The sequence below is a fragment of the Akebia trifoliata genome, chromosome 1, assembly GCF_017979445.1.
Source record: "Akebia trifoliata isolate Shusen 1 chromosome 1, ASM1797944v1, whole genome shotgun sequence".
In the NCBI taxonomy this organism is placed as follows: domain Eukaryota; kingdom Viridiplantae; phylum Streptophyta; class Magnoliopsida; order Ranunculales; family Lardizabalaceae; genus Akebia; species Akebia trifoliata.
In genome coordinates this window covers 14,251,407-14,276,868 of record NC_141375.1, presented here as the reverse complement: position 1 = coordinate 14,276,868, position 25,462 = coordinate 14,251,407, and the positions used below count along the sequence as shown (strand labels likewise).

At 37.8% G+C, this 25,462-nt stretch overlaps 1 protein-coding gene across 2 annotated transcripts in view; it reads right to left on the bottom strand.

Annotated features, from left to right (window-relative positions):
- Positions 1–3,337: 3,337 nt before the first annotated feature.
- LOC147410754 (vacuolar protein sorting-associated protein 32 homolog 1-like) overlaps positions 3,338–25,462 on the bottom strand; it is a 46,473-nt gene continuing 24,348 nt past the window's right edge. Inside the window, exons 3-8 of one of the 2 annotated variants that reach the window (XM_086439835.1) lie at positions 20,505–20,604; positions 16,678–16,763; positions 16,466–16,557; positions 5,979–6,093; positions 5,585–5,780; positions 3,338–3,549 (exon numbers count right to left, since the gene is read on the bottom strand). In XM_086439835.1, coding sequence (XP_086295961.1) covers positions 5,589–5,780; positions 5,979–6,093; positions 16,466–16,557; positions 16,678–16,763; positions 20,505–20,604 — 585 coding nt within the window. In that variant the 3' untranslated portion in view covers positions 3,338–3,549; positions 5,585–5,588. Of the gene's footprint in view, positions 3,559–5,584; positions 5,781–5,978; positions 6,094–16,465; positions 16,558–16,677; positions 16,764–20,504; positions 20,605–25,462 lie in introns of both variants that reach the window. The other variant, XM_086439826.1, reaches the window with a different exon arrangement.

The following is a 25,462-nucleotide window of genomic DNA, read 5'->3' as shown; positions in this document are numbered from 1 at the left end:
ATTGCAACTAAAACGATCTCTCAATTAGATCTGAATCAGAGACTTACTGAAATTAATGAATTAAGTTTCATAATTATAAATTAGGACTTACAACTACACATAAAATATGATGATGGAGAAATTCATTTTTGATTGAAGAACATGTAAACTAGATTCACGATAAAATTCATATTAAAAAATAAATGAGAATTAAAATCTAAGAGAAAAACTCAATGAATCTAACATGAATTCAATCTTACTTACATTGATTTGCACGAATTCTCCAAATCCAAATGGAACTCCAATCTTACAATAATTTGGAAAGAATCCTCGTAAGATCTAGATTCTCTCTTTCTCTTTGGACTTCTCTGGGATCCTAAAGAGCAAATCCCTCTCGGGTCATTTTCTTAAAAAAAAATGAGAAAGTCCTCTAAAATTTGAATCTCTCCTTCTATTTATAGAATCATAGAGGGGGGGATAAAAACAAAATAATTACAAGATAATCATTAGACCCACATTGATCGACCCATTATAGTTCAAACAACCGAACCAAATTTTGAATCACTAGACACAATATAGCAATTCAAAATCACTATTTGCTCAAATCGCTATATGGATATCGACTCGAAATTGTTATTAATATGAAAAATCGCTATATAACGATTTTGTTTCTTCTAATCTTTGAATTTTCATTTCTTCTGATGATCGTTTTCCTCTTTAATTCTCTTAATTCTTGGCTTTATCACCTTCAAATCTATCAATTTTACACATTCTTGGACTCATAAAGCTTTTATCAACTGCACTGATGTCTGATTCTCCTTCAGAATATTTGTATCAAAGTTTGAATTATGGGTGGGCCCAACATGAGGTATAACAATAAATTCCCCTTGATGCTTGCCTGGCAGAGAGACTCAAAGGCGAGTATCACACCAGATCAACCCAATCAAAGAGCAATTCAAACGATGAAGGCACTAATTGATAACAGTTAACCAAGATGAAACCCAACCAGCAAGCCCAATTGGCTGAAAATCGTTGCAAGGGAAAATGCGTGTTGAAGCCCATAGGCATAAGTAGTATCTCAAGAAGGACAATGAGCAACAATATAAAGGACAAACCCATGTCATGCACTGTCTGGCGTCTGTTCATAGTCAAAGAGAAAGCATTGCAAAATAAGGCAAAGTGCTATAGTTTTTGGAGAGAAAATCGCCATGAACTTCAGCACAAATTAGAGAAACTAAAGCGACCAATAACGCAAAGGATCACATTCACAGGTATGAGCATTTCAACAGAATTCCAGTCTTCCCTTTTTCTGATTTCTTTTAGCTCTCATCCCTGTATTAACATCACACTATGCTTCTTTCGGTTTGTACATAGTAACTCCATTTCTGGTACCAGGGATAGATAATGAAGTTGAATCTGCAGAATGAGCAAAAGATCGACAAATATATTGCGAAAGATATCCCAAGGATACCATAATTAGATCTACCATCATCGTCGATTTAAGAGTCAACATAATCACACTCCAACCCACATTACTAGGACATTGAAAAAGGGCCCATAACTACTTATCCTATATTTTTCAAACTTGGTTATTTCAATGCATGATATGAATGGGGTTCCTTCCTCAATAACATGGCCATATTTAAGGTTACCAACTATAGTGAAGAAAGTAGGGTGCCTAACACCTTCCTTACTTTCTAAATAGATCTCTTACCTAGATCTTAAGTAGATTGATGCCAAATCTGTACGAGAGTCACTACAAAAATTATTTTTTTCAAAAATATCATCGAGTGCACATTCACTCCCTTTTCTAAAAAAGAATGACGACTACAATCCACATAGTTTCGATGTTTCATACTTGAAATTCGCATAGCTACTACAGTCCTAATAGTAATCTATGCGACCTTTGTCTCAGTTCTCTTAACAAAAATCTTGAAATGCATTCACATGCCTCAATGGTGTGCGTGTCTTTATTGTCCCAAGCTATCAATACTATAACCATCAGGTTTTATTGCGTCCTTAGAATGTCTTCATTTTGGTCATCATGTGCGAAATATAGATACATTAGCTACTCCGTGAAAAATCTCGATAAAAATAATAAAGTTTGGTCCTCCAAAATGTGAAGAATTTACTTGCCAGTGCTCAAGGACCAAACGAGTAAACCACTTTCGACCTTCCCCTTGTCAATTCATATCCATAGATAATCATAAATTGTGGACGAACCACTTTTGACCTATAACAATATCTATCTTAATCTTAAGAACCAAAAAGTAGATTTGTTTTACCTGTAACTTACTATTTATATATAAGCAAACTAATTAGTCTAATTAAATATATTAATTAGTGCCCTAGCTAAACGTAAATGTAGTTTAGCTGAAAGAGAACATGGAGTATTTTTCTTCACTTCCTCTCTAAACAAATATAGGTTTATATTTCCAGTTTCATCTCAATCTCAACTACAAAAACAAAGACTCTAAATTTTTATTTTCTAAGATTTTCTTTTCAAAAGTTTGTTTTGCTTGAAGAATTCATTGGTCACATCTGACTACAAATGTGGAACTACATGTTACTAATTTTATTCTCTTTTCCTATTTTCTTAATTATAAATTACCAGGTACCCTATGAGTAATGGGTATTTGTAACTTTTCACTACAAACAAGCCCTGAAAATATCAAATGGGACTCTTAATTAGTTTTAATTAAACTGCCCATCCAACCATTTCTATGTGTTTGCACAGTGGCAATACGCTGGAGGAGCTAGCTAAAATCATTAATTGATGTCAAATAAAAAGGTAGATGAATATAGTAGTTGAGAGAGAGAGAGAAAGAGGTTGGTTTTCTGTGTTCTTTTTCTTTGGTGGGTAATGTGAAGTCTTCTCATTGGTTGTAAGATAATTTTTTCTTCACTATGTTTTCTTTTCTTTTTTCAAAAATTACCTCATTATTATTTGAAAATTAATTGAATTCTATTTCTTACAATATCTAGATCAAAAGGTCCACAAAAATAGCCTAGAGGCTGAGAAAGGATAACTTCATTATTTGTCCTAAAATTTTAGAGTCTGAATGAATCTTGTTCCTCCATTGCACTAGTTTTGTATCCCGAATCCAACTGGATTGGGACAAAACCACTGTCTTGATTGGGATCACTGGCCATTGGCGAAACGTGAAGAACAATTGTAATTCTGAAGAAAGATTGTGCAGAGTCAGTCAGTTAAGGCAGAATGCTTCATTATCAGTATAACATGTCTCTCCAATAGTTTTCCCTCCTTATATAAACACACACACACATATATATATATATATTGTTACCAATGCATGCCAGGTAACAAATAAGAGGGAACTCAAGAAAGATCTCCAAATAAAACCAGCAAACCTTGTTCAAAAGTTCCAGAAAGTACAATACATATTTTGGAGGGGAGATCATTTACCTTATCCCACATATAGTATCTACTAACCAGCAAATGCACACCGAGAAATGTAAATCGGTAAATCTTCAAATGTAATAGCTGCCTCCATCCTTACAGTACAACCAATCTCTCCATGATCTATCTTTCACCCAATTCACCTCGCCCTGCAAACACTAAATAAACATAACCAAGTCAGCTACTCCAAAAGTGTGAAGTCAAGGCAAGCACCTGGGTGCCCCTCAAGGTGGAGTGGACCGAACGCGCCTTAATACATGAGAAGCAAGGCAACTTAAGTGAGGCACACCAAGGCACGTGCCTTAACTACACCTCAGTCAAGGCCCACCAAGAGTACGCCTCACTAAAAATGGGTTAATTTGTCTAATTAAGACATTAATTTCATATTTGATTGTATGATTCTTACATACGGAAAAAAAAAAAAAATAGATTTATTTGAAAAGTTTAATTTTTTACCATTAAAAGTAGTCATGCTGGAATGACCTCAAGATTGATCGCACTTGCCTTATGTGGAAGTGTGTAGGAACCATAGATCCTTTTTCACTCATATGGCTCCTACACTTCCATGTCAGGAAAGTGCAATATGAAGTACAATCTTGAGGTCACTTTAGCATTATTCTTAAAAGTATTGAATTTTACATTTGGTGATTTTTAATCGGCCCAAGCCCATTAGGACTTAGTCGACTTAGGCCCGATAAGTCTATAGGGCTAGTCTAAGGTAGAACACGCCTTTTAGGGTTTGGTTAAGACGCAACCAAGCCTGATAGAAACTCACCGATTGTTAGCCCTAGTTGTTGTTGTGTCATAGCAGCAACAACACATATTGGCCTACTCCTTATTCCCTTACTTTTTTTCTCTTCCCTTCTTATTCTCCTTATTCCTCTCGACTCTTTCTTTTACTATTGCTTGTTCTTCTTCTTGAAGTGTTGAATACTTTAACTTGTTTGTAAAAACTCACATTTATACATGTCATAATTGTAAAACATCTAGAACCTACCTTCCACTTTAATTTTTTTAATTTTATTGAGCCTTATTTTACTCAAGCATGCGCCTCGCCTTGTGCCTTGTGCCTCGGATTCTAGAAGGCCTTTGTGCCTTTCGCCATTAACTACACAGTTCACCTCCCATGACTATTTTTTTCTCCTTTCTCAAAGGTGGTTTTGGATAATTTGTTTAAAAAGGTTAGCAATTTTTTCATATAAGATTTGAAACTTCTAGGTGGTGTGAAGAGCCCCATGTGTGCAACAACGCCATGGGGTAGGGGCTCACCTTCATCATGCCATGTCAGAGCTGTAGGCAACTCCCTTTCGCCCATGTCTAATGCCTCCTTCCACCTATGTGCTTAATGCTATCAAGGGGTTTCATCCCTATGGCGCCACGTCAAGACTAGGTGACTAATGATGTATAGATGATATGGCTGGCACAAAGGGAACCATCGTTGAACAAGTAAGACAGGTGGAGAAACCCTATTGAGAGAAAGGATGTGACCAACCAGCTTCGCCGACATCCTTGGAACATGGGAATGGTACATATGGTCACAAAGAGCATGGAAGCAGCACCACTTTGAGGGTGCCATCTAAAAATGGTGTACAGCTACGAAGGAGATGAGAATGGCACCACTGAAAGGATGCCACCTAACGATAGTCACTTTGCAGTGAACACCATCCAAAAGGTTATATATAAAAGGAGAAGAATCCAAAGGATACGGGGAGATTCTCAAAGGTCCACCACTAATGAGAAAGCTAGAGGGATCATCTTTGGAACATGGGAATGGTACATATGGTCACAAAGAGCATGGAAGCAGCACCACTTTGAGGGTGCCATCTAGAAATGGTGTACAGCTACGAAGGAGATGAGAATGGCACCACTGAAAGGATGCCACCTAGCGATAGTCACTTTGCAGTGAACATCATCCAAAAGGTTATATATAAAAGGAGAAGAGTCCAAGGGATAACAGGAGATTCTCAAAGGTCCCCTACTAATGAGAAAGCTAGAGGGATCCATAAAGAGTTCCCGTCCATCATCATATTCGATAAGTCCTTATCCACCATCACAAAACTTATTGATGCAAAGGTGGGTATTCATCACTACTAAAATTACTTATAAAAAATAGCAATAATCAATCGAAGACCAAATTCTAAATGCATCTAGCAAACTACTTCTAAGCAATAAATAATATCTAACCTGTTTAAAGTGCCATTTCTGCCTGTAATGCAGCGAGTTCATCTTCTTCGTCCGTGTTCTTCTGAGGAGCCGGGCGAATCGGTTGCCTTCCAGCTGGGACATGGACCGGAGCCGCAGGGGCAGTCGTAGCGGGCTGCAGGAGTTGTTCCTCCAACTCAGCTCCTTCCAACTCCTCAAGCTCGGCTTCCAATTCATCCTGTAAAGCCAGATGTTTAGACTTGTCAGCAGATCAAATATATTAAGACTCAGTTTGGTTCACACCACAATAATTTCTGAAATTTTTTTTTGTTCTTTGAAGAAGAAATATTTTCTTCTTTGATGAACAAAAATGCTTTCCAGAAAATAACTTACAACAAACCAAAAAAAAGTTTTAAGTGGAAAAAGTTAAATGTACATCATCAAAGTCAGCGGCAGCGCCAATGGGTGCTGACAGTGCTTCCTGAATTTGTTTCATGTTCTCTGTCTGCTCGTTAATCTCATCCATAGTCTTGTCCACATCATCAATGTTTCTGTAATAAGATGTGTTAAAAAGATGACATTTTGAAATCCATTAATACCAGATTCTATACATAAAGTTATTGAGAGCTTTGCATGAAAGGCAAAATCACTGTTATCTTCAATCACAATCATAGATAAAAATGGGGCACTATAATTTTGGACCGTGAATATAACAAAACTGAAATTTCACATAAGATATTTGTTAAATAAGCAGAGTCAACTAGCCAGTTTAACACAGAGCAAGGCAGCTATTGTTAAAATTAAAGCTGACAAAATATTTCTACACACACAAGTAAAGTGAGTTTGATGAGAATTTGAGTTGAAAGAAATATAACCACGGGTTCATAATACAGATGCACATCATAGTATCATACCATATCATTAAGATACACAGCTGAATTTTCTTATTACTGAGACAATCTAAAGAACTACGAAAAATGGGATATAAGAAATTAGTTTAATTAAGAGGGTTGTTATTGCCACACCAAATTTTACTAACGCCAACACACCAACTGGGTGCAATTCTTTGGTGACTTACATAGGAATTGGTGTGGCATTAGTAAAAGTTGGTGTGGCAATAGCATCTCTCTTAATTAATTCAATTAATATTTTAATATGATTTTTAAAGAGTTTTCTCTTTTATATGTAAATGTAGTAAAATGTAGCTATAATGACCTGAAAATCCTAAAATGTATCTCAAGGAAAGAATTTTAGATCCGTGCATTGATTTAAAAGTATGGATTCTTAATTTTTAATATTTGAAAATTAACTTCACCAACAGATTTAGAAGGATCGAGAAACATACTTTAGCCTGTAAGCAAGCCTAAATTTGAAGTCAATTGAAAAAGTTATCAAATCTTCGAGTTTCGCATTAGATATTTTCCCAACAGATAAACAACACTTTAGAGACGTAATTTGAGAAAACCGATCATACCATTAGATTCGTGTCGAAAAATCACCCAAAATAGAGTATAAGTTTGACCAATTCGGCATTCGGGAAAAATAATTCCCAAAATGACAAGTATGTCCCAACTTAAGTTATATAAATATCTAAATTCTATTAGAAAAATCAGATTTTTCTTATTCTCCTCTCCAAACAAATCTCAACATTTTTCCCTCGATATTTGAAACTCAGATCTACGCCAAACGAGAATGATCCGAGCTTAGCCGTAAGAAAGAAAGTTGTTCTTTTCACCAAGGGTTACGCGTGGACGCAAAGAAATCCGATTTTTGCCGGAAGAAAAATTTGGAGATTGGCCGGAGATGATTTTAAACTCCGTTCAACCGTTGAATATAGCTTGAGGTAGGTTACTTTCCCTTCTACCTTCTAGTTATGTGATAATTTCATAGAAAATCCATGCGATCGTCGATAAATCGATCGTTTCATTAAGTTTATACATATTTGAACGATTTGAATCATGTTTGCATGCTTATTTATGATTGATTTTAGTTCATTTGATGTAATATAAGCATTTTATAGTTGGTATAATATTTGGATCGATTTTGGTCAAGTTTCGACGAAAAAACAGCAATTTGGAAAGTATCTGAATGTTGAGTTTGGTTCTAATTTTTTTTTTGTTGCTTCCATATAGTATGTATACTCATTTCCTACCTTTATTTCATTAAAAACAGTTAAGTATTACTTTAAGTTCTTTAATAAATAAATAAATAAATAAAAAGAAATAAATAACCCGTTTTAAATTTCGACTTTGAAAAATCCTTTTTTCAACACTTAGCCAAATTTTCACAGATTTCCAGCTTTTACGTCTTATGGTTTTATCTTTGTTTCCGAGTCTTTCGACTCAACCAAAACCATCGAATGGAATTGGTTGATACTCTATGGATTTCGAATTACTTTAAAGGTGAAATTACTTTGATAGATATGTAGGAAATTAAATGATAGATTAATCGATTTAATTGATGGATGGATAGAGAAAACGTATGTTCTCGACTGATTGATGGGATAGTGCCTCCAGTTCTACGTAGTGGCCATGCCACGTAAAACGTGATAGATAGATAGAGGGATGAGATGATTAATGGATGGAAATGACAAATAACTGTCACTGGAGGCACTACCAGACTTTGTTTGTATTTTCGATAAAAAGAAATGATATATTATATATAAAATAAACTATTTTGTTTAGCAATAAAGGTTTGTAGAAAACCCATAAAGAGTGACGCGTTGTTGTGTATCCGAAAGCGGCGCGTCAATCTAGGATAGCACTAGATGTCATATGCTCTTCGGTAGTATGGGATACCTTAAAGCATATTACAGCTTATGAGATCCGGGAATTTCTCCTACTTATTTCCTGGGAAACGTTGTATGTAAAGGCGTTCTCTGTATAGTGTAGAACTAGGCGGGATTCACATGCATTGCCTCTTGATAGGCTTCGACGCGAGGGGTCTCCTGGGCTAGTTAGTAATCACTTTTAGTCTGTAGTCGTCAAACGGTTGACCTCACCGTTAGTTAAACTCAGTATTGGGTTCTTAGTCAACGGCCAGTTTGAGCCGGATAAATGGTCATCCAACCGTGGTATGCTAGACCGGCCACAAAATCATATTATAACGATGGGATTCCACATCGGATTGAAAGTCTGGAATAACGAATTGCCATAGCCGAGGCGGTTATATCGGCGTGTTCCTCTGCTCTCTTATCGATTACACCGCCGTGTTCTTACTATGTATCTTTTTCTTATTTTGTAATGATTGATAGATGTTTTCATTTAAAATATGCATATGCTACTTTAAATGTATGACTCGCTGTTAGAACGACGTTCATCCTGCTGAGTAACACTCCCTTGTTACTTACCCTATCCTTCACATTTCAGATTATTCAGCTCTTGAGGAGCCGTTATTTGAGGAGGTCCCCGAGGAGGATCAGACTGATGTCTTGCCGCCGCCATGTCTTTGAGGACTAGTAGAAGATCCTAGCGGTTTTTGGTTGTAGATAAGAAACATGTTAATCTTATAAATTTTTGTAATTCAATATATTATGAGACTGAGGACTTGGATGATATCAGTATTTGATGATTGTTTTCACTTACTCTAGACTCTCGTATAGATGTTAGTTAAATGTTTATTCCGCTGCGTATATATATATTTTTTTTCCATAAGTATTATTACTTATGAATGTTCTAGCAGGTTGTGTGATTGATTACCTCACGCCTCGAGATTCTGACTGATGAATCATAGGGATTCGTGTTGGGATTTCGGAGCGTGACAGTAGCATTATTGCACTAAACAATTATAGGAATATTTTAGGAAATGGACCTTCATACTATTGTTCTTTTCATTTAGAGCTTTATGTTTTAGTGGGCATTGTTACATAATGACTTTATTGTTGTACTTTTTGAGAATAGTCATTAGGTGGGAGTAGTTGATTCTCGGGAAGGGTTGGTTTGTTCTCTCTTTTATTAATTGCAAGTCATCTCAAGCTAGTAGACTTGTATTCGATTCTACTTTCTTCACCTTCTTAAATAAAATCTCTAATCTTAATTTATATTTATATATAAACTAGAGTTCACCTGTCTTAGAGCAGGACATCCACTCTCGAGTTAAGGGGGTAAAAGCGTAAAAAAAAAGTTGAAGAGGTATTATTGAAAATTGCTAAGGTTAAAGGGATAAAACAGGAAATATAGGAAAGTTAAAAGAAGTGGATCCCACAAAACTATACCTTGATGAGAGGGTTAAATGGGTAAAAGTGAAAAAAATGAAGTTGGAAGGATATTATTAAAAAAATTTGAAGTTAAAAGGTAAAAGATGAAAAACAATAAAGTAGGTTAAAAGGGGTAAAAGAAAAAATATAGTAAAATTAAAAGGAGTGGAGAGTAAAGAAAATAAAATGCAACCCACAAAACTATAGCTTGATCGGAGGTTTATCCCCACACACATACACACAAAAATGTAACATTGGGCTTTAAAGTTGGTTTAAGGTAGTAAAAGTGAAAAAAACTAAGTTGGAGGGGTATTATTAAAAAAAAATTGAGATTAAAAAGGTAAAAGATGAAAAACAATAAAGCGGATTAAAGGGGCAAAAGAAGAAATATAGTAAAGTTAAAAGGAGTGAAGAGTAAAGGAAAGAAAATGCAACTCACAAAACTATAGCTTGATCGGAGGTTTATCCCCACATACACACATACACACAAAAAATGTAACACTGGGCTCTAAAGTCGGTTTAAGGGGATAAAAGTGGAAAAAACTAAGTTGGAGAGGTATTATTAAAAAAAATTGAGATTAAAAAGGTAAAAGATGAAAAACAATAAAGTGGATTAAAGGAGTAAAAGAGGAAATATAGTAAAGTTAGAAATGAAGAATAAAGGATATAAAGTGGATCCCACAAAATTATAGCTTGATGAGAGGTTTATCCTACAAAATTGTAGGCGATGGGAAGTTTATCCTAGTTGGATTTATTTCCCACAAAAGTGAGTCCTATCATTGTTATTAAAAAAAAAAAATTAAGGTTAAGAGGTAAAAAATAAAAAACAATTAAATGAGTTGGAGTGGAGGGCGTAGAAGGATCTAAGATTCTCCGTCCGATCTTTTCATGAGTCGCTTATCCCTTTTAGTGACCACTTCTTCTCGGAATCAATCATTTGGTTAAAGTTAGTCCCTTCTAAGTTATCTTTTTTCATTTGGTTGGCTTCCATAGGAAGGATTCTAACAATGGACAACTTAATTGCCCGGGGTTTGATCACTCCTAATTTTTGTCCCCTATGCTCGAGGACACCCTAATTCATTGGTCTTTTACCCATGAAATTTGGTCTCTCTTTCTTGGGCTTTTTTGAATTAAATGGGGCGTTCATCCCAATTTCTTCTTGTTATTAGGCAGGTGGGCTAAGAACGTCTTTTCCTTCAGAAAAAAACTCTTTTGAGCTATTCTTCCTTCAACTATTGCTTGGGGTTTATGGAATGAAAGAAATAACAAGGTGTTTAAAAGTAAAGCGAGAAGCTCTCATGACGTTTTCTTGGAGATTTTGAGCTACTTATACCTTTGGTCGAAATTAAACAAGGAGTTCTTAGGGATTACTTTCAATGATTTTGTTTTTATATGGAATTCCTTTTGTAACGCCTAATGTATTGCTTTTATTTGGTTTGTTGTGCTTTCTTCCCTGAGGGGCTATCTCGGCCTCCTCTTTTTGTTTCATATAATTATTCCTTCTTTAATTAAAATTATACTTATCCAAAAAAAAAAAGGGTTAAAGAGGAGATATAATGAAGTTAGAGGGAGTAAAGAGGAAAGACAAAAAAGTGGTGTAAGTTGATGGGACATTTGTCCAACCACAAAACTATAGCTAAGGGGACATTTATCCCCAACTAAAAAAAAAACACAAAATTGTACCAACTCAGTTGTGTTTTATTATATAGATATAGATATATAGAGAATGTCCAAGACCTCATGGGGATGTTAGCATTCTCCGCCACATTCACTTTCCAATAATACCTTTTCACATTTTGTCTTTTGGTGATTGGTGAAAAAGACGAAGATATGTTGGTCTTTAACATAATAAATGCCTGTTGGCTTTGATTACCAAAGCATTTAATGAAAATAAGGTATTTAAATCCAAAGACTAAAATGCCCTTTCTATTTATTATGTTTTTGATAAGCTTCTTTATTATGTAAACAAGCATTTTTTATGTAAATTGTAAAAGACTAACATACTTACCCTTGTCTTTTTTTACTGAAACACAACTATAGGGCCCACTTTGCTACAATTGTATGAGGGATAAACGTCCCATCTACTACAAGATTGTGTGGGACAAACATCCCACCAAGCTACAATTTGTGGGGCCCACTTTATTTTCTTTACTTTTCACCTCCTTTAATTTTATTATATTTCCTATTTTTACCCCTTTAACTCACTTTATTGGTTTTCATCTTTTACCCCTTAACCTCAAATATTTTTAATAATAATACCCTTCCAACTTTTTTTCCACTTTTACCCCCTTAACCCCAAAGAGCCTTTCACCCCCTTTAACTTTACTATATTTTTTCTTTTACCCCTTTAACTAACTTTACTGTTTTTCATCTTTTACCCTTTAACCTCAAAAAAGTTTATAACACCCTTCCAACTTCATTTTTTTTCCGTTTTTACCCACTTATCCCAAAGAGGATGCATGTGCCGTAGTGTCACGGCCCTATTCTTTCGAAGCGGGGTCGTGCGGCGCAAGGGGGTCAAATCCACTTGCAAGCCTGTAAAATGATCGTACACCACACACACGTAGCTAGCAAACAAGTAAACGAGGCAACACGAGATAAAGCCCGAAGGCAACTTTGTTGATATAATATTGATTACACGGTGTAACGCGGTATAAAAGCAAATAGATGCGTTACAAGCAATTGATGATCCTATGACACGCGGGACCTCCACGGAGCTGGGCTTCAAGGGCTTCAACAACGTGGGTGTAGGCCGGGGATTGGGACAGCACTGACACCCTTCCTACAAAGTGTATGCTAAGTCTTTACTAGATTTCCAGAAGGAAACATCAAAAGTAGAGGCCGGTCATACTCCCTTATTACGAAAATGCCACTAAGCTAACAAGTGTGCCCTGGCACGGGGCTGACACGTACCCTAAGCTAACAGATATGCCCTGGTACGGGGGCTGACATGGCTTCATAACGAGCCTTACATACTGTTACATGAGTGCTCCCGGGTAGCTCCGGGGCGAGCTTACACCTAACTCTAGGTGACAGATGATTTGGCCGTTACAGTCTCCCCCACCTATTCTGCAGACGTCCTCGTCGCATTGACCTGGCAAACTCTTCAATCTGCTGCTTGAAAGGTTGTAGGTTCTCTGCACTCTCCTGTGTAGCTTCAAATTCTGGCATGTCCGGTGTGACGAAGTACTCCACGTGCTGCTGCTGCTGTTGCTGGATGGAACTGCTGCTGTTGCTGGATGGAACTGCTGCTGAAATGACGTCTTCGAGAACTTTGTCGACAACACGCTCTTGCTGAAAGGCTGAATGAGAAGTGGTACGTGTTGGAATGCTGCGCGCGGGATCTCCTTGATCTGCTTGGTACGGCTTGAGACTTCTTGCATGGATGACAGAGTAGATGCTGTGTAACCTGTACGGTAACCAGAGTTTAGCAAACCTGTACGTCCTTGGACTGTGTCTCCTGTAGCCTGAAACAATAGTGTGAGAAGTTAAACACTGTTGGCCTGATATAAGTTCAAAAGTACTCTTGTTGGAGGAAGAGTTCTTCTGAGTGGTGGAATTGAACAAATTCGCCCAATTCGGATGATCGGCATTGGCAAGATGCCTAAAATACTCCAACGCAGAACTGAATCTCTCCGTTGGCCAAACTGATTGATGATGTACACTGCTCGGAAAATCAAGCTGGAATCTAAGTAGTCTGCATGGTCCGTTACATAACTTCCCTGTGACTCTTGAATCTCTGACGCTGACAACACTCTGAGGTACATCACAATTCTTGCTGACACTCTGACTAAGTGGCTGAGGGGCTTCTTCTGCAACTTGAATCTTACAGTAACCTGATCTCTGACCTAACTCTGAAAAACACTTGGCTGTTCCAAGCTTATCAAACAAGTCGGCACTCTGCTGGATAGGATACTTGTTCTTGATGGTGATCTTCTTCACTGCTCGATAATCGATACGTCTTGAAGACCCATACTGCTGCTTGCTCAACTCAGCTAGTCTTGGATGATTCATCCTGTAAGGCCTCTCTATAAGAGGTGTGGCAACAGGTAGCAATTCATTCTGATGATCATTCGACCTACGTGGCTGTAGTGTCTTCGGAAGCAAATTCGCTATCTCATCATCAACTTTTGCTAAAACCTGTGTAACTGGTGTGGGAGTTGAACTATGGTCCTTTTCTTCGGCTTCAACTCTCAAGGAAGCAAGGTACGGTTGCTTACCTTTCTTCAACCCTTTCTTCACCTGAATGGCTGAAATTAACTTTCCCTCTTCCTTGCCTGTGGAGACGGGAACAAAGCTTGGACATTCACCTAGCATGCCCAAGGTGTTGGCAAATGGCATTGGTACAACCCTGTTCTGTCGCATGAAATCCATCCCAATGACAACTCTGAACTCATCGAGCGGAACTGCGAGTAAATCAAGCTTACCCTTCCATGTACCTATCTTGACGGACACTGACTTGGCCGAACCTTGGATAGGAGTGGCTTGGGAGTTTACAGCTTTCATACGGCTTGAACCCTTATCGAGCCGGATATTGAGACGCTTCGCCTCTGCAGGGGTAATAAAGCTGTGAGTAGCTCCTGTATCAACCATTGCCTGGGTGGTCTTCCCACCAACTTCAATATCGACATACATTAGACCCTTCCGTTTCCGGCTATTCTGAGTCTCAGATGTCTGTTTCATTGCATTCAAAAGATGCAAGGCTCCCATGTGAGGAGAATCTTCATGATCTCGCCCACTCGTACTCTCGTGACTAGGGTCACTCTGGGAAGCTAATAGTGCAGTCAGTTTGGCTCGCTGTGGGCACTTGACTGTCTTGTGAGGCCCACCACACAAAACACATCCATGCTTGTGACGACGCTTGACTGGCGAGGTACTTCTGCTCTGTGAAGGCGAGGAGTTCCGTGATGATCCCGGACTGGAACTCTTTCTATGCCTTCCATTCTTGCCATTCGAAGACTTCTTTGTGTACTCAGGTTGCTGGTAGTAACCCTTCGATTGAGGATGTACATACTGTTGGCTCCCTCCCGCGGGAGTATAATCAGTCAACCGCTCGGCTGCTGCAATTGCAGACGCGAGATCTTCCACACGTTGCCGTTGGAGTTCTGTCTGAACCCAAGGCTTGAGTCCTTCTTGGAATGAGAACAGCTTGTCTTTCTCTGACATGTCACGGATATCAAGCATCAAGGCGGAAAACTGCTTGACGTACTCGTGAACTGTACCTGTATGTTGGAGTTGCCTCAACTTTCTGCGGGCAATGAACTCCACGTTCTCTGGTAAGAACTGGTGCTTCAATTCTTTCTTGAGGTCCTCCCATGTATCGATGGAACATTGGCCACTTTCCATCTCGGTGTACTTTGTCCGCCACCATAGCTTGGCGTCACCTGCAAGATACATAGAAGCAGTTGTTACTTTTACCTCTTCGGAATCCGGACGAGCTGCACGGAAGTACTGCTCCATGTCGAACAGGAAATTCTCGAGCTCTTTCGCATCGCGAACACCATTGAAGGTACGTGGCTCGGGTACTCGCAAGCGCGAGGGAGAAGCTTCACTGTTGGTAGGCCGTTCGTTACCGACGGCGCGAACTAGGAGACCTACTTTTGTAGTGAGCTCTGTAACCTGTTCCTGTAAGACGGCTAGACTGTCTCGGGTATCTTCCTCGAGGGCTGTTACTCTAGCTCTGAATGTCTCGGATCCTTCCTCCAGCGTGCTCTGGCGATCATCTAAATGCGCAATACCATCAACAATACCGGATAGCATACCTATCCTTTCCTCCAATACCTCGATGCGTTCCTTGTTTGTACGTGGTGGTGGTGTGTTTGGAGCGGGTTGATCCGCGGTACTAGTAGTTCCTCTTACCATCGTTCGCGTGAACCAAATGGAATCTCGGGGACTAGCTAGGGGGAATACCTACTGTGCTCAAACAACTGCTGCTCTGATACCAACTGTCACGGCCCTATTCTTTCGAAGCGGGGTCGTGCGGCGCAAGGGGGTCAAATCCACTTGCAAGCCTGTAAAATGATCGTACACCACACACACGTAGCTAGCAAACAAGTAAACGAGGCAACACGAGATAAAGCCCGAAGGCAACTTTGTTGATATAATATTGATTACACGGTGTAACGCGGTATAAAAGCAAATAGATGCGTTACAAGCAATTGATGATCCTATGACACGCGGGACCTCCACGGAGCTGGGCTTCAAGGGCTTCAACAACGTGGGTGTAGGCCGGGGATTGGGACAGCACTGACACCCTTCCTACAAAGTGTATGCTAAGTCTTTACTAGATTTCCAGAAGGAAACATCAAAAGTAGAGGCCGGTCATACTCCCTTATTACGAAAATGCCACTAAGCTAACAAGTGTGCCCTGGCACAGGGCTGACACGTACCCTAAGCTAACAGATATGCCCTGGTACGGGGGCTGACATGGCTTCATAACGAGCCTTACATACTGTTACATGAGTGCTCCCGGGTAGCTCCGGGGCGAGCTTACACCTAACTCTAGGTGACAGATGATTTGGCCGTTACACGTAGGCATGGGCGAACTCTAGTGTATATAGAAAAGGTGAAGGTGATGAATATTTCGGAGTGCTCAATACAAGTCTAACTAGATTCAGGGAACCCTTGGAAAAAGTATGGCTGACATAGAATGAAAGAGTAGAACTGTAGAAACCATACAAGGTACAGTAGTATTATTTTCATCAAAATGATAAAAGTATGCATCTTACGTTGCTTTCTGCATGGCCTTCATTGCAGATGCTCCAGTTCTTAATGCATCAACAGTCTCAGTTGTAGCTTTTGCACCTTCTAGCATTATCATCTGAAATTCAAATACATAAAACATAATTTAGAAACTCCATACAAGATTTTTATATAAAAACAATAGGACTTCCATGAATCACCATTTGGACTATTCAAAGATATAACATAGTATGTGTACCTGATCGTGAATGCGTAATTGGAAATTCCCAAGTTGCTCAATTTGCTGTTCATAAAGCCTCTTCCTCTTCAAACATTGTATTGCAGCTATAAATAACAAAAAAAAGTTCAGAGAATCCAACTCAAAATACCGTAAGGCAAAATTACTATGCAACGCATCATTCAAATTTCAGGATTAAAAAAACAAGGAAAGATATAAGAACATAGCATCTCATAGATCTGGTAGTTCTTCTCCTTTTTTTAATTGTATGCAGAAAACATCGTCTATGAATGGCAAAAACCAATCATAAGATGTGATCTTTACATTTTGATAGAATTGGTTGAGGCTAGGATCAACAAGACATTTTGGAAGCAGGGGAAGCACCCTGACTCTTACAGTAAGGTTTTGGAAACAGCAAGGTGTGTTAACTATTGAGGGATGCACCCCTACTTTAATGATTAAGTTTCTAACACGGGTAAAGAAGTACTGCATGATCAACAACTAGAAGTTGGAGCAGGTGAAGGCACCAGATCCCAAATCCCAAGTCATACAATTTTCTTCGGAAAATTGAAGCTGAGGTTTGTCTCATCCAGGAGCAGAAGGCTCATCTCATCATTTGGGCTTGAATTCTTGTGGTTTTTCACTATGTTTTCACTTTATTGCTTCTCATATGGCTTAGAAAAAAGGTATCAAGAAGAGCAGTCGAAGGTAGGTAGTTTTTAGTAGAATTGGGGACGTTTAGGTTAAGTCTCTTTAGCGATCATAATAAAGTAGGAAAAGTAAGGAGGTTATGTTTTTTCAAGAAGAGGAAGGGCATGGCTGGCAAAAGGTCTCCAGAGCCTATTGTCACAAACTATTTTCCTCAAAAAGAATGAAAATTGTGGAGGAAATTTCTAAGTCTTTCAGACGATGAGTTTGGTGAGTTTTCACTTGATAAAGTGGTTGCCTGGATGTTTGATTAAAATTTGGAGTTGCGATATCTTTAGGGTCATCTTATAAAGATGATAGAGGGGAGGTTGGATGCTATCTAGGTTTATGATAAGCAAAACAGTAGGAATTTTGAATTAAGGTTCAGTAGTGAGTGGGGAGTTCCATAATGGTCATTGACCCCCAGTTAGGATGGGATGAAAAGTCATTGACCCCCAATTAGAAATAGTTTTATCTTTGGAAATCCCCAAGACATCAGACAGTTGGAAGAGAAATCATCATCCAAAAGGAAGCTAAGGAGCAGATCTCATTTAGTGAAAGAGACATGTCCTATGCCTTTCAAATTTGAGAATATGTGGTTATCTCATCCCAACCCTTTGGAGTTGATTAAGAGTTGGTGGTCTTCTTTATTGTTTGTTGAAAAACCTAGGATTAGGTTTCTATAAAAGCTTAAGATTATTAAAGAGAAGTTGTTTGGAACAAAGAAGTCTTCAAGAAGGAGGATTTAAAGTAGCAGGAGATTCTTCAACAAACAATCTAGTTAGATGTTTTGGAAGAATATAGGTCCTCTCAGGAAGAAAAGTCAAACTGCTGAAACCTCCAAGTTAAATATCAGAAACTCATGAATCTTGAGATAAGTTTGAGGCAAAAATCAAGTATCAAATGATTGAGGAAAAGCGATAACAATATAATATTCGTCCAAAAAATTGATTCTAGTCATAAACAATGCAATCGCACAGATAGGCCGGTATCAATGGTTCCATTTTGGATGGTTAGCACTTTCCTAGTCATAGACGATGCAATCACAAAGACTGATTCTAGTCATAGACGATGCAATCACACAGATAGGCCAGTATCAATGGTTCCATGTAAATACCTAAAAAGAGACCATTGTGGCTAATCTTTCCACAACCATTAATACTATCTCTATGGCACTCTCCAAGTCACTTATTTCTATTTCTGAACTTAAAGTGTTTTAGTCTGGATTTCTTCTCTACGTAAAGAAATAAGTGCCATCCAAAATTGTTCGATCGATTAACAATCTGAATTTGATTGTATCTCCAAAGGAGCATCGATCGATCGACTGTAAGCCTACTTTGTACAATCAGACATGTTGACTATTCAATCAAAATTTATCTGATAAAAATGATAAATTAATCTCATCAAATAATTTAAATTGAAGTCTCCAAGTCACTTGCCAACCTGGATGATGAGACTACGAAGACTTCGGAAAGTCCTTCTCAATCACAATCAAACATAAGTCTTCTCGGGATATGACACCGAACACACGCATGCACATATATTTGATCTTGTATGGTCAAAGAACTTGCCAATTATAATATTATGACTTAACAGGGGAAGTTCCTAGAACTGAGGGGTTAACCAATATCCTAGGTCATGAGATGGGTGTATTCTCTTCAACCTATCTGGGATTATCGCTTGGTGTTTGTTGCATATAGGTCAAAGGCTATATAAGATCTAGTTATAGAAAGATTGAGCTCCACGTTAGGGTCCTAAAAGACCAAAGGGCAAAATTTTAATTTTGATGGAAGTAACATTGTCAACATCCTAATTTATGTCATATACCTATTCTATATTCCTATGAGCGAGAGGCATTTTGATCATTAGTAATGGTCCTAATGGACTTCTTGAGGAATGACAAAGGCGGTCCAATAGAATGTGTTTGGTCAGCTAGAGATCTATTAGTCCTCCCAAAAAGGTTGGAGGTTTGGGGATTCGTATTACCTGATCGATGAACACTCCTCTACAAGGGAAATGTTTACAAGATTGGGGAGAGATTGTGGATGCATGTCATTAGGTCAAAATATGGGATGCTCATTTGGGTTGGGAGAGTGAGGCGGTTTTTGCATCCTATGGTTGCAATGTTTGGAAGAACATAAGTGGATTGCCAAAATTTAGAAAGAGAGTGGCATTTAGAGAAAGGGTGACAAGAACCGAATTTTGGGAGGATTGTTGATGTGGTGATGTCCCACAAATTTACTCAATTTGATGAGTAATATGCAATTTGAGAAAGGAAAGTGTTATTGTTCAATATTTCATTATTGTGGGAATAGAGGGTTGAATATCTTGGGATTTTGGCTTCAAAAGAACTTCAATGATTGGGCGGTGGATTCTCATGCTCATTTCAATAGACTATTTCTAACATTTCCAATTGTCCTATCAAATGAGAACAGTCGGTTGTTGGTGAGGGATCGAAATAGTATTTTCTCGATAAGATCAATCTACCAATCTTCAATTCCATCAAAATCTATTTTTCTTGTATCAATCATTTGGAGGTCGAAAATCCTTCTAAGGTGGGATTTTGATTGTCGATTTCCTCATCTCTCAGGGACTACCGTTGCTGTCACTTGTGTAAAGCCAATGGACAATCGGCTGAGTATATCCTGATTCATTGTTCTTAATCTAGAACCATTTGATTTCATTTCTTGTCACTAACATCTACCAACTGGGTTTTCCCATGCTCAATGTTCTTTCTATCCCAAAGTTGGGAATCACATACTTGCAAATTGTGCAAAAAGTTTGTAGAATATTCTTCCATGTGAACTTTGGTGGAGAATTTGGAAAGAGAGGAATAACCAATCTTTTGAAAGGAAGGAGCATGATGATAATGAAATCACCATCAACACTATTGAGTTGCTTTTTCATTGGTATGAGCTCTACACATACGTTAGGGGATTATTATTTGAAGATTCTCGTTCAGATGGGAGAATGTTTGTAGTGGTAGGAATTTTTGTCTTCTTTTTTTTCTAAACCTATTGACAAGAACAAAAAAAATTCTTGGAAGTAACAGAAAGGCATCTTACACTGACTAATCTTAGAAAGATACGAGATACCCCTTAAGATAAGGTTTTCTTGATAATGATAATAATGACAATAATGCATGGATTTTGCAACCATACCCCTTTTGTTCTTTGCTCTAGTAAATTCCTTTGCCTTTTCAACCTCTGCAGCAGCCTTCTTTATAAGGACTCTCTCTTTTTTCTCTAGCATTTCAAGTGTCTACATAATCCATATAGTAGTAGGTCAAAGTTTAGCAAATGACCAACAAGAAGAATAAGCAAAATAATGTTTTGATATTAAATCAAAATACAAGTAAAAAAACAAAGACAAGATTTATATTAACAAAAGATCAGGCAAGCCAACACTAAATAACAAGAGATGAGTGCAACATGGAAATCAATGCTATGAGGCACCACAAAGGAGTGGTCAAACCTATAGCAAATGGTCTAACAAAGCGCAAAAAATATTTTTTTTGTTCTTAAAAAAGTTAAGCCATCCACAAGCATCCCAAGCTGGAGAAAACATGAAAAAAGGCAAAATGATGAGATGATAACACAGGCTATAGAAATGTACAGGAAGTGGGTTCATGCATATAGGGATAAAGAAATAGATTAGAATAACAAGAAGAAGAAAGAATGAGAAATAAAGAGAAACAATTGAAGAAAAGAAGCAGGCCGAGGTGTAAATACTTATCATTCCAATGAGGGCAAAAGCAAAAAAAAAAAAATCCATTTCTAAACACTATAAACCAAATAAAGAAAATAACAACAGAAAATCAACCCTCCACACATGTGGTACCCATAATGACATCATCCCCTTTTTTCTCTTCTTTACTATTTGACTATTTTTCATGCATTAGGCGTACAACGGATTCACATTGAAAGAAAAAGAGAAAAGAAGACAATAAATGTAATTTAATGTTAAGAGAAAATTTCAATCAAAAAGAGAATAACACATAATCTATCATCATCATCCTCAAAGATTTGGGATTGGCTAAATGGATCATGTTCCTCCATTCCACTCTGTCAAGAGCAATATCTATTATTATTGGAAATATTCATATTTGCTTTCACTACCACCATTCCACTCATAATCTTTGGTATATGCTAATTAGTATCATGCCAAAAGGGAAGAAAAAAGAATTGAAAGTGTTGTTCCAATGTCCATGGAGAGTCAAAATCGACAAGTGACCTTTTGGCTACACTCTCACCTACTGGTTTTTTTATTTTTTTTCTAAATGAGCAAGATTTTATAAAGAAAAACAATGGCAAAATCCCTAATTTACATGTCGTCCAAAACTGACCTAGAAGGGTGAACGCTGTTAGACCCACTAGAAATTCTAATAAATACTATTAGAGGAAATACTTATAATAAAAGGGTCAACGGGATCAACATTAAACTCTCCATGAAACAAATGGATCTTTATGGTAGAAAGAGAAGCAACAGAAACACCAAGATGAAGGGATCTTAACCTCTCTATTTGTACTTCAGTAGTCTTAAGTCTAGGACACCTCGGTAACTGGAGTAAAGTTGGAAATGGTCATAGAAGCTTTGGAGAGGCGCAGTGCTCGGTCCATTACTTTGCGTCTCCCCGAGGTGAGGGGATATTGTTTGAATACTTGAGACCATACACAAAAAGAAAAGACATGGGAATTACCGACCTGAGACCATCTAGGGTAAGCGGATAAATTAAGGAAACTTCTAAACTAATTACCTAGAATGGACTTCGTCTTTGCAATCCTTGGTTGCCTAGGTTTGGACAGTTGGTCAGTCTTGAATTCCCACTCGCCCAAAACGATCACAGGGTATATATGCCACATTTTGTTTGTGTCCTTTATTCCAAAGACTAGGGCATATTGGTTCCTCGAGCTTAAGTAATAGCAGTCATGTTGCCCTGGCCCTTTCTTGAGGGTGTAGACGTGAAGTACTATATTGAAACCTATTCTAAGGTAACAGCTCCTCTATGCACCTAAATATACAAAAACTTTCCGTTGACTTGGAAGAGTGTAAGGTTAAGATAACAAAGGAGGTCTCTAATAAGGTTAGGTAGGGGAAATTTGAGGTCAACGTATATCTGACTTGAATATCATCTGACCTAGAATGTGTACGAAGAGGTTGGTTCCTCACGTCGATGGAACCACCTAAGAGTTACATCGTTTGGGATTTCAAAAAGCTCTCTAACTTCAACTAGATCAAGAACAATTACTATAACTTTATCTAAAGACATATTTGGGATTTGTAAAACATGTAAATTGAAAGAAAACTGGGTGAACAAACTCAAAAAAGACGTTGAAAACCCAGATAAGGAAAAACATGCAGACGAGAATCAGACCGAAACAATCGACGTAGACCAAAGCAATGAAGGAAGAAGAGAGTTGAACGAAGAAATCAAGAACGAAAAAAAAAAAAATGAATAAAGAAAAAGGAAGCGAGCGATAAAAGCCCAAAAATCCTAGAAGAAATGGGAAGGAGAAAACACGAAAGCAAATGGGAAGAGACAATTAAAGAAAGAGAAGATAAAGTTAAAGAGGTAAGGGAGAAAATCTAACCTTAAAATCACTTAAAACGCTGGAGCATAGATAGGAAAATGCTTCTAACTTCTCAATCGCGAAAAGATAACTACCTGCCTATCATCTGTCTTCATTGTCTTTTCGAGAAATGCAAATCCGCCACATGTCCCACTACACCGGCCTGCCTATCTTCTCAAAGAAACGAACCACCTCATAAAAGAATCCTTATCTCAACCAATCAAGATTGAAACAACATGACGATCCACCTTCATCTACATTACGTTGTCTCAGAGATCAATTTTTTGCCACCTTGCCATACTGAGCTACCAAAAAGGGGGCAATTGTGGAGACCATTTCACCATGTTTTATGATAAAGGCACGTGTCACCAAAGATTGAGTGGGGCCACAAGGCAAAATACTATTAAAACTACCAATATCAAGGGATCATTGCAAGCAAAAAAAAGTATTTACCAAGCCTAAATTTAGTACATAAATGAGGTTTAAAACAGTCTATATGGAGAGCATGATCCCACCCTAATGCACTCGGTTAGTCAAACAAAACGGTGTTAATCGAGTAGGTTGGAGAACCCAAGAAGTGAAAGTTCCCAGTGGGTTAGTCCAAATGGCAAGCATAAACCAAGCTTATAACCACAGGCCTCAGCAATTCGGTATGATCTTAAAAATTGGTTGACTTACGAGCTCGATCAAAGACCTTAATCATAATGAGAGGATTTAATGCAACCTAAGCTCTCACATGCGCCTCTCCTCATTATAACGATATCCACAAGTACTAATCAAGGTAGGAATGAATATGACATAACTTGATTCACCCACCTCCTAAATAGTGAAATGTGACAACTAAGCATTTAATGCATTGAGACACTATAAATACAATTCAAGTGCTTGATTACAAGTGATGGGCACATATTCCAAAGCACTCAAGTTCATCTGAGCTACCTAGCTCACCATACACCTAGTTCAGTCGTGTGGTGACATCTGTCTTTGGTTTTCAGCTATAAAAATCCCATCTCCAAGACTGATAAAAGAAGGGAATATTCTCTTCAATCTTTACACGTGGGCATTCTTTCTTTGAAGTCTTTGCATACCAAACCTTTATGCAACTCTTGTTCATAATCTTCCCCATCTAAATCTTCTTCATTCTTTGATCACCATCACTTTACTAACTAAATCTTCAAAAGATCTTTGGCAAGCACCACATCGGAGCCTCTACCTTCATCGTTCACTCCTTCTTCTTGCCTTCCATCAACCATGAAGTGGCGAAAGAGTAGAGATCATCCAAATCAACACCGACAAAGGAGAATCGTTAAATCAAGATCAAGCCAATCATCAGAAGAGGTCAACCAAGTTAGTACCAACAAAGGAGAAAGCTCTTTAGATCAAGCCTACAATTAGAAGACAATTCTCATCTCGAGGAGTGGAAGCCCTAAAAAGCCTCAGTTATATTGGACAGTAAAGTATGTTTTGGTGTCTTTAAGAATAAATTCCAGTAGTATTTGCAATTAAAATAAAAGAAATAAAGCATAGGACTGATGTAGTAGGAACAAGGGTTTTGGTAATGATTCTTATTGGAAAAATCAATTTCAATAGGGTAAAAATCAAAACAAAGTAGGGTTTAGGTTGATCCAGGGTTAGAATTAAGGTTTCACAAAGTTTGATTGGTTTCTTGGGGAAAAAAATTTCGGCTAGGGGTATGGGGGCAGATTTGATGGGTTTAAATCAATGAAAACAGAAAATAAGAAAAGAAAAAATAAACACCCTTACTTGTGTAGAAAGAGGTGGATAGAGAAACTAAATGATACATTGGTCTCACACCAAGAATGGTTTCCCACCATGATCTAAATCTGGAAAAAAAATTTGAGAAGATCTCTTTTCTTTAATCACAACATTCATCATTAGTACCTTAAAAAAATCATCATTAAAGAATAGTATGGAAAAACATTCATGTCATTTCTGGAGTGATATGTTATTTTACGATATTCAATTGTGATGGTGACCTCCTAGGTAGTATGGGATTCTTAAGAGAGTAACATCACACTTAAGATCTAAGAAATTTCGTTCTTTCTACAATAGTGAACATTATTGGAAATATTACTTTAGTTTGTCTAATATTGTTTATTTCTATTCTTTCTTTGTAAGGACATTTTTGTCCATTCACTCTTTTATTGGTTATATATATTTGCCAAGCTCTCATTATGAGACTTGACTTTTCTTTTCCTAAAATTCTACTTGGTATCAGAGCCAAGAAAACCTAACGCCCCCCTTGGGTCCTCCCTCTCTCTTCTTTCTTATCTCACTAATACCTTAAACCCAATCACCTAGCAGCAGTTTCGTTTCATCCGGATTTTCTCCCCTTCGGGGGAATTTCTTTTCCTTCCTCGGATTCATATTTTCTTAATCACATGTTGCGATAGAAATTTTTTTTTTGTTTTACACATGCTGCAATAGAGACTTGCGCTGTGTTTAAGGTCCTACGATTAGGTCTCTACCTTTTTATGAGGTTTCTACCCTTGCTGCTATCATACGAGAGTATCTTTGGGTTGTACGTA